This window comes from Cuculus canorus, chromosome 4 (assembly GCF_017976375.1).
Source record: "Cuculus canorus isolate bCucCan1 chromosome 4, bCucCan1.pri, whole genome shotgun sequence".
Lineage (NCBI taxonomy): Eukaryota > Metazoa > Chordata > Aves > Cuculiformes > Cuculidae > Cuculus > Cuculus canorus.
Window position 1 is genome coordinate 34,295,434 of NC_071404.1, and position 10,188 is coordinate 34,305,621.

The window sequence follows — 10,188 nt, forward strand, 5'->3', positions numbered from 1 at the left end:
CTTAGGATGGTCAGAGAGCTTGAGCTGGTACCAATAAACACAGCCCTAAACAAGACCGTTCCTTGCTTGAAAGCTGCCTTTGATTTCATTAAAAAGCGAGGAGGGCTCACTGACACAGGGGGGTTAAGTAGATTCTTTTAATCGCACAGGACTGGTGCAAGTTGTTGTAATTTCAAAGTTTCACTTGACTAATTTTTTCACATGAGCACTTTGAATTGCTAAAACATCCTTTTCCTTCTCTCTCAACCTGAGGCATCTCAGCAGCACCCACCTGACACACCTGAGACTGGGACCTTGTGCTTCAGGAAACCCCCAGGCAAGGATTACTTCGTACCAAGACCAGAGTGAAAGGGAAAAGCTCACCTCCAGAAATCTTCCCCCACAGCACAGAACCTCGGGTCGGATCATCTTCCCCGAGCGCCTCAACAGTCCCCTCTGGGAACTTCAGCAGACTGCTCGGCGCCGGCGCCGTTAGGAATAGCATTCTGCACTCTAAAGGAAGAAAAAATGGGAAAAGAGACTCTGCCAGACATAAACGCATCTGAGATTGACACAAGTTTCATCAGTATGCAGAGAAAAATCTCCTCTACGGGACCTGTAGCTCTTTTCCTTACAAAAACAGCTCTTGGGACATTTTGTGATCTCGGAGCAAAGCAAAAGGAGAAGTCTTTGCTTTTGCAGTGCATATGACAGCATCGAGCAGTGACACAGAGCTATGGACAAGATAAGGAAGAGGAGAAAAATGATACACTGGGTTCAAGTTTACTCACATAGGTTACTAAGGACGGGGTCTGAGAAAAATCATCTCTGAAAAAGCTTTCCAGGAACAGGTACAAGCTTCCACTTGTCCTTCCCCTGATTTGATACTTTATTATTTATTGTCACTTGTCTTCTAGTAGATGCCACATATCGTTTATGTCCTGTTCACTTTTGGCATGTTCCTTTTCAACATTAAGCTGCACTAAGTCCTTAACTACCTTCATTCTCCACTGCTTCCAGAAAATGGACTGTGGATATTTCCACGTTGCTGGCAATATGGACTTTCAAAGCTCATACTTAGAAAGGAGTTTTCCATACACTTCTCAAGCAAACGTAGCACAGATTTTAAAACACTGCGGATTCTACACTTAAAACCCATCTTCCTTATTCCAGTCCCCTCCTTCCTCCTGCCGGTCCCTATCACATCTCTGCAGGGCTGACAAAACTTCCCAGGCCTTTCAGACAGCTTCGACACTTCAGTAGCTGTTCCATACAGAGTTCACATTGCAGGAGGGCAAGACAGACGCGTTGCACAAAAACGCAAGAGCTGGGCTGACTGACAAGAATCAATGAGGGACTAAATAAGAGATATTCCAGACACAGGGAAATGCAAACTACTTCAGAGAACTACGATTTGTACGTTCAATGGGTTCTTAAAAAAGCCTCTCGAGAAGCAGACAGGGTTATCTGAGAGGATTTAATAATCTCTTCAGAGACCCAGCAGGGGGTGGAGTGAGCAACGCTGGGTCCTTTCTTTCCCACTAGGGCAGAAACACCTTGCCCCCAATGTTTCAGCCAGTTACCCAGCCACCAGCGACAGGTATTCTCTCACATCACTATCCTCTGATTCCACAGGGGCTGTCTCTGCCCCGCTTGGCTGAGCCAGCAACAGTTCATAACGTCACTCCGGAACTAATGCTCTCTTTCACAACACTTGCAGTACCTGGACAACAGACGCAGGTGCTCAGTATCCCCATACAGAACAGATACACAGCCTTCCAAACAGAGCAAGTCAGGAGTGAACCAGCCGCTTCCAGCGTCCACACCGTTTGCACTACACGCAGCTGGCCCAGGCTCTGTAGCTGCTCTAAACCTGCAGCTGACAACTTACTGTGGAGAAGACACCAAATTAACAGAGGCTGGATTAACTTGGTTTCACTGCCTTAACAAGGTAAACACCAGGCAAATCATCGCCCTGGCATCTTTTATTTCAGTAATCATTCCTTATGACTACAAAATGGAACCAGGAACCTATAATGTAGTCAGTAGAGAGAATATTCTGTCTTCTGATCTCATGTGGTATTTAATGTTATATTGTGGACCCTTAACCAAGGGCTACCTTACTGCTAGTTTATCCAACTTTAACAGCTCCTGGACTGTCTTACTGGGGCACTGCCGGTTCTCCTGTGCCTCATCTCAGGATCCGAAGGAGTCCCAATCCAGACAGGGGTGGGATGGTACAATAAAACATGTGTTCCTGTACATGGGTCAGAGAGATTCATTGGAGCAGTCTGTGCAGCTAACTCCATTATGGGTGAAGTTTGTGACGCTGTTCCTTCTCCCCAGTCTCCCCCCAAACAAAGAAGTCCATGGACGCTTACATTTCTGCCCAACTTAGAAAAATGTGTCACCACCAAGTGTTTATTTTATTGAAGATACATCTGTTGGATGAAACATGTTGGTTGAGTTGTGGTGCATGGGCTTGGTTTTCTTACCTATGTTCTCTCCTCCTCTCATGCAGGTTTTTTGGAGAGCCTGGAGTAGAAGCTCAAGTGGAAAACGGCACAGGCTGCATTGGTGTCAGTGTAGAACCCCACATAGGGGACAGTGGAAAAAGGCTGCGTTATCTCAGGGAGCTGTTAAAGGAGCATTTGTTTAGTGTCTTTCACGTTTCAGCTATCTTTTTAAACATAAAGGCACATTCTCCCTCCGGATCTGCAATTTTAAGATGTATTAATTATTCTGAAGTACATTAATGGGTATTAGGTGTTGAGTTTTCTTCCTTTTAGGCAACAGTCTCTCCAGCTCTCTCAAAAATCCCAGATTTTTGAATTCTGCTTCAAGTCTCAGTTCCCATCAGATGGGAGAAAAAGGGTTATTAGGTAGAGGAGGGATCAGAGAGAACATTGCTCACTGAGGGACCACAACGTTCAGCTGTCGGCAGCAGGCTGTTCTAGACAAGCCTCAGCACGCTGCCTCTTGTGCAGGGAGACTCCTGTAGGGAAGACAGAGCAGGGACGCGCACGGGGCGGGGTTCGAGGCTGCGCGGGCCGGGCTCGGCACCGCCTCCTCTCCCTCGCAGCGCTCGGCCGGGGCCGGGGGCACTCCCGGCAGAGAGTGCCCTCTTCGGGCTTCTTTGCCCGCCGTGCTTGTTCCCCACGGCTGTCTGCGCTCAGAAAGCTCCCGTCGCCAGGGATTCGCTGCGTGGCCTCTTAAAAACGAAGCGCTGCTTCTTCGTTCCTGACCCTTTTGTCCACCTCGGCGCTTGCAGCTCTCTCCTCCCCACAGACGGGGATCAGAACGAAGCCCTTGCTCTGAAATGGCCTCGGGCTGCGCCGGGGCGGGTTCATATCGGGCACCAGGAAAGATTTCTTCCCCCAAAGGGCTCTCGGGCACGGGCACTTGCTGCCCAGGGCGGCGGTGGAGCCCCCGTCCCTCGACACGTCTGGAAGGTGGAGAGATGAGGCGCTGAGGGCTCTGGTTCACTGGAGGGCAAGGGACGGTTGGATCCGATGATCTCAACGGTGTCTTCCAACCAAACAGTTCTATGAAGTGCTCAGTCTCAACCAGTAACTGTGAAAAAGAGTTAAAAGGAAGCACCGAGGTTATGTTAAAAAGGCCTGAAGCAACTCTGCTGTGAGGAGAGGCTGAGAGAGCTGGGGTTCTTCAGCCTGGAGAAGGCTCCAGGCAGACCTTAGAGCAGCTTCCAGTACCTGAAGAGGGGTACAGGAAAGATTCTCGCAAGGACAGCGGGGGTGGTGGCGGGAAGGGAATGGCTTTAAATTGGGAAGGGGAAGAGGTAGGTTAGTCATTATGAAGAAATTGTTCACACGGAGGCTGGTGAGGCCTTAGCACAGCTTGCCCAGGGAAGCTGTGGATGCTCCCTCTCGGGTGGTGTTCAAGACCAGACTGGACAGGGACTTGAGCAGCCTGATCTACTGGGAGGTGTCCCTGCCCGAGGCAGGGGGGTTTAGAAGAAAACAACTTAATTTCTTCTCAAACAGTTAAATAAGTTTCGCATTCTCCATTCTCTCCTCCTTTTTCAAGTTAATCAGGGATCCAAACCCTAACTTGTGGCGATGCAGGGATGCAAAGAAGGGGCAAACAAGATGGAACAGCTTCCCCTGCCTTCCACAACAGCTTTGTTCTTGCTCCTCCTCCAGCAATGGTCTGTTCCTCTCTAGACAGTCAATCCCAGATTGGGCTTCAACAGGAGACAGGGCCATTTTATGCTCCCAAGAGTGGACCTGAACCAATGCCAGTTGCACAAAACTGGCAGGATACTAGTGCAAATATGCGTGGGGCTGGGCAGGATGAGCAGAAAAGGCTCTCCGATAATGACAGCAGTGCAACAGAAAACTTGGGAAAGATCCATCTCTCCACATGCTCAAGAAAGAGACAGGAAAATCTCACCCCCTCAAGCGAGCTGGTGCAAGTCACACAACAAACTCCGAAGCTCAGTAAGCACATAACACCTGCAGAAACAAGGAGTGTTGGACAACATTCCGTACTCTCCCAGTTATCTTATGAGCAGCTTAAGTTATTCAAGGAGCGGTAGTTGGAAAGGTACAGCCGAGTACACATTTTCTTCCTTAGATCGTGCATAACTTTTGTTCTACAAAATAATTATTGTGTACAGAAATCTCCAGCGCTACCAAGGTACTGTACTTTGAGCTTCTGTTCAAAGTCCTTTCACTTCATAAGCATCACCATCTCACAGGCTACATTACAAAAGAACCAAAATCCAAAGTGCAGCGGACCATCAGATACGTTTGATAACATTAAATCCCTTGTTAGGCTGGGTTTATGGGGATTCGGGGCCTTTTGGTTTGATTTTGAGTGACACAATGAACAAGAAAGACAAGAAATGACATCTGACCTCAATTAAAGCTTATCACTATTAAAAGCAATTAAATAGCTACCCAAACTATAGTTCCTTGCATGAGGATTCTGGCCAGGTGCTAGGTAGGAAGGAGAATCTTTCCAAGTTAGACTTGTCTGGTCTACCATCATATCCAAAACGAGGTCTAAAGAAGCCGGGCTTGTCACCGTATCCAGCACTAGGACCCAGCAGTTGCTGATCTGATAAGGGACACTGGAATGCAGAGTGTTCTTCATAAACTGTTACTCCCCTAGAGAGAGATAAAGACCCCCAAGCTGAAACAAAACAAAAAACCTTACAGGAGTAAGAGGGGGAAGATGGGGGGGGGGGGCGGAACTCACACACAGCCACAGGGCTGGGGTTTTTTCCTTTTTTTTTTTTTGGTTTTTTTTTGGTTTTTTTGTTTTGTTTTCCACGTTCTCTTTTCTACTTTTCTATTTTTCTTTTTTTTTTCCGTTTTCTTTTCTGTTTTTCTTTCTATATTTCATATTTTCTTTCTTCTATATATATATTTTTTTTATGTATTTTAAAATCTTGTCATCTGCAGCCTTTCACTTCAAAGGTCCCAGGTAAATCTACCTGTTTGCCGGCTTAGTGGACGTTTGAGATTGAAAGGTTTCAGAGTTGCATTTTTAAGATTAATCAAAACAGAGGCTCAATATAACCAAAACCCAATTTGCAAGTCTTACAAATGTTTAAAGCGCTTTAAACACACACACGCATACACACACACAAAACCACACTTTTGAGAGCTAGCTTAATATACCTATACAATATTGTTTACGACCGGTCAATAAGAACAGCATGATGGCATGAATATTTAAACTACACACGGCACCGGACACACACAACACTCAAAACATGCACATATATCACAAAATAAGGTTTGTATCAATTGTTTAACAGGTAACAGTCCTTGGTTGTTACAGCATTTTTGGTGGCATCTTCTTCCTCCTCTGATTCCTCGCTATTATTTTCTGGTGTTGGATTTCAACATCTAACTGTTTTTCTACCTTGTAACGTTTTATACAATTTGTAATGTCTCTCCAAGCTTTCGTTAGTTTCTTGGCAGTTTTATCATCATCTATAAGTGCCTCCCACGGGACGTTCCCAAATTTGTGCCATTCACTTTCCTCAAATATCTCATTCGGATCCTTAAAACATCCCTTAGTTCTTCCTAAGGCAATGAGGCCCGCAAGTTGTTTGAGATATTGTGAGTCAAGTCCTCGCTTCTCTAAGAAGCTCTGTAATATTTCATAAGCCATTTCTCTATCCATTTCTGGTCAGAGAAAAAGCCCCTTATAAATTTATAAAGTCTTACGTGTAGCCCTGTTCCGTCTTATCTCTCCAAAGCCTTATGATGTCGGGCGGCGGATCCCTTTTTGACGATTCAGGCGTTCGGACTAGAGTGCGAAATCATAAGCTAACGAAATCATAAGCTCTTAATCTTCGCCTTCTGGTCACTGTATCCTGGCACTTTCCCCGACTTTTACAAACAATCTCCATAATTTCTCCACTCGTCTATTAAGCCCTTAATTGGACCTACTCCCCGCTTTTCTAAAAAGCGTAAAATTTCAAATGCTACCTCTCGTTCCATTGCGCGCTTAACGGACCCTCTTACGTTAGCCGGTCCTCAAGTAGTGCAGCCTTTCCTTTATACGAGTAGGTAGTCTCCTTACTCGGCCGGCAAACCTCCTCCTTTGGTATCCGGGTTCAGGCGCGGATCGCACGTACTGATTCAGTGTTGCCGATCTTCCGCCCCCTGGTCGCTGCTTACCAGTGCTTCGCCGAGCTCGCCGTCCGGTGGAAACAGGGATTGGGGGTCCCTGTTCGGGCGCCACTTGCGACGGGCGAGGGAAGCAAGCGGACGACTCAATATGAGTGATAAAGCAAGCTTCGACTTTATTGATAACAGTTGCGGTTTATGTATCTTTCACTACATTCTACTTAGTCATTCACTAAACTTGATTGGTTTGGTTATACATTTGTAAAACAATCATTGGTTACTATTGCATTCATTTAACATTTGTCAAAGGGCACAAGCGTCAAACAAAGGGCAAACAGCTCCGAGACGGGTTCCAGACACACCGCCCCTTTTTCTTCTTCAAATTGCATCCATGCTAAGCCAAACCAAACACACAGTCGTGAGTTAATTAAGTTTTCCATACGTGAAGAGTTGATCAAGACATTCAGCTAGATGAACTGCTTAGCAAAAAACATGCTAGGAACATAGACATTGTCCCCTTCTGAAAGCAGACAAATAGTGATCGTATCCGCTTGTATCACTCCAATGGCACAACCAATTCCCACAGCTGACTCAGTGACACCTTTCAAGAGTAGCTCCTTCTCAGCAGATTCAGGAGAAAAGAACACTCTTATCACACAAAATGGGTAGAAAACCCCCAAACTCAACCACCAGGAAATGCAAATCAAGATTCCAACATAAAACATTCACACTGTTACAGTTCTCTCAAGAAATTGCATGATCTCTCTTCTCTGGCGAGAGTGCGTTCTCTGGATGTAAGCAAAGTAGGGCTCTATGATTTTCCCCGCAGAGGAAGGAAAAGCCTTCCTTCCCTCCAGCAGATCAACCCAACACGGATATCAGAACAAACCTCCATTAATGCTGTTGTCTTCATCAACATCATCACTGAAACTTTCTATCGTCTGACACCCGAGTAATTTCATATTGCTGTTCTGCCCTGCCCAGGGGAAGTTTCCATCCCTGAGATCTAAACTGAACCTTTCTTCACAGCGTGCCAAACCCTGGGGAAAATATAAAAGAGGAGAGAAAAGGTCATGTTGAGATATGTGTAAAATTCTACGGGTTGTTTCCAAATGGTACAGACAAAGTACCCAGGAAGATTCAGCAAAGGACTTCCTATTTTAAGTCCACTCTGAATTTTGTTGGTAAACATTTTCCCCGCCATCTTAACTGCTACTCACTTAGAGAAAATGACTGTTTTCATCTTTTCACACCCATGTACCTCTTACTTCATACATGACTTGTCCTGATGCCACGCATCTTCGTTTACCAAAGGTTAACTGCAACAGCCGGAAACTCAAGACACCACCTCCCCTGAAAAAGGTACAAGTGAGGAAATCTGATTACAAAGCTGCTTTATAGTCCTCGTTATCATTTAATTAGGTCTAGGCTCAAGTTTCCCGAACGGCATCAGTCTCCTGCACAGCCAAGTAAACAAAGCAAAGAGACGCTTATCAACTGGATGTTGACAAATATAGTACAAAGAAAATTAATCCAGTGCCTCACTGTAAGTTTTCATTCACCTTTTTGGCGTAGACTGAACAGCCCACAAGTAGCAAGAGTTGCCAGGATCATTCTCAGGCTCTTGAAAGGTAACACCACAGACAGGAATCCTTCCTCCGTTGAGCTGAGAGTTGTGCCTACAGGTTTAAGAAGGAAAAGAAAGGAACAAGAACGAAGAAAAAAGGTGAGCCTCTGGCCTTAACTCTTTGTCAAAGGGCACAAGCGTCTTCTGAGAAAGAGCGCCTGACGTGCTTAGCCTCAAAGTACAGAAGGTCACACCAACATCCCAAAGAAGGGAGTCGAGGAAGATACACACATTTCCTGGTTTCACTGAATGCTACCGACAGAACAAAGTGTCTTATAAAAATCGGCTCTATTGCATCCTAACTGCTTGACATAGGCACAAGCAGCACGCTGTCCACAACTGCTCACTCCAAAGGCACAAGAAGGAAAAGAATCTTAGTGCCCTGCGGAGGAGGTGATTTGCTTAATCCATCTCTGACTTCAGAGTTAGTTCAGAAGAGGATTTCTAAACATTCCAGGATTAGACTCAAAACTTCAGTCCCCAAAAGACTCCTCTTTACATTAACACACTCCCTTTGGCAAAAAATGGAGAGCCTGCACCTGCCGGCATGGCCAAGCAGGAAGACCCACTTACTCCCTTGTCAAAGTTCCCATATTCCACAGTGAGAGGGTGCCACTGCAAAAGACCACAACGAGCTGTTCTGTCTTCTGATCTCATGTGGTATTTAATGTTATATTGTGGACCCTTAACCAAGGGCTACCTTACTGCTAGTTTATCCAACTTTAACAGCTCCTGGACTGTCTTACTGGGGCACTGCCGGTTCTCCTGTGCCTCATCTCAGAATCCGAAGGAGTCCCAATCATAACAGAACCACCCGGGAACTTCAGCAGACTGCTCCGCTTAATCCCTCTCTGACTTCAGAGATAGTTCAGAAGAGGATTTCTAAACATTCCAGGATTAGACTCAAAACTTCAGTCCCTGAAAGAGTTCTCTTTACATTAACACACTCCCTTCGGCAAAAAACGGAGAGCCTGCACCTGCAGGCACGGCCAAGCAGGAAGGCCCACTTACTCCCTCGTCAAAGGAATGGTTTTCAGCTCATAGAGGTGAGATCGAGATGAGATCTCAGCAGGAAACGTCCCCCCGTGAGGCAGGGGAGGCGCTGGCCCAGGCTGCCCAGAGAAGCGGCGGCTGCGCGGCCCCCGGGGCGGTTCCCGGCCGGCTCGGTGGGGCTCGCAGCAACCTCTCCGCTGCCATCGCCTCAAGCCCCGGCTCCGGCCCGCACTTCCCCTCCCCGCGTGGCCCGGACGCTGCGCGAGCCGCTTACCGCGCACGGGGCGGGGTTCGAGGCTGCGCGGGCCGGGCTCGGCGCCGCCTCCTCTCCCTCGCAGCGCTCGGCCGGGGCCGGGGGCACTCCCGGCAGAGAGTGCCCTCTTCGGGCTTCTTTGCCCGCCGTGCTTGTTCCCCACGGCTGTCTGCGCTCAGAAAGCTCCCGTCGCCAGGGATTCGCTGCGTGGCCTCTTAAAAACGAAGCGCTGCTTCTTCATTCCTGACCCTCTTGTCCACCTCGGCGCTTGCAGCTCTCTCCTCCCCACAGACGGGGATCAGAACGAAGCCCTTGCTCTGAAATGGCCTCGGGCTGCGCCGGGGCGGGTTCATATCGGGCACCAGGAAAGATTTCTTCCCCCAAAGGGCTCTCGGGCACGGGCACTTGCTGCCCAGGGCGGCGGTGGAGCCCCCGTCCCTCGACACGTCTGGAAGGTGGAGAGATGAGGCGCTGAGGGCTCTGGTTCACTGGAGGGCAAGGGACGGTTGGATCCGATGATCTCAACGGTGTCTTCCAACCAAACAGTTCTATGAAGTGCTCAGTCTCAACCAGTAACTGTGAAAAAGAGTTAAAAGGAAGCACCGAGGTTATGTTAAAAAGGCCTGAAGCAATTCTGCTGTGAGGAGAGGCTGAGAGAGTTGGGGTTCTTCAGCCTGGAGAAGGCTCCAGGCAGACCTTAGAGCAGCTTCCAGTACCTGAAGAGGGTA

The 10,188-nt window shown here is 47.6% G+C and overlaps 1 protein-coding gene across 1 annotated transcript; it reads right to left on the reverse strand.

Annotated features, from left to right (window-relative positions):
- Positions 1-6,762: 6,762 nt before the first annotated feature.
- LOC128852134 (uncharacterized) lies at positions 6,763-9,813 on the reverse strand. The gene is made up of 5 exons (XM_054066039.1): positions 9,709-9,813; positions 9,226-9,629; positions 8,150-8,266; positions 7,856-7,940; positions 6,763-7,627 (listed from the first exon to the last, which is right to left on the reverse strand). The coding sequence occupies exons 1-5, from the start codon at positions 9,811-9,813 to the stop codon at positions 7,466-7,468; spliced, it is 873 nt and encodes a 290-aa protein (XP_053922014.1). The 3' UTR covers positions 6,763-7,465.
- Positions 9,814-10,188: the final 375 nt, after the last annotated feature.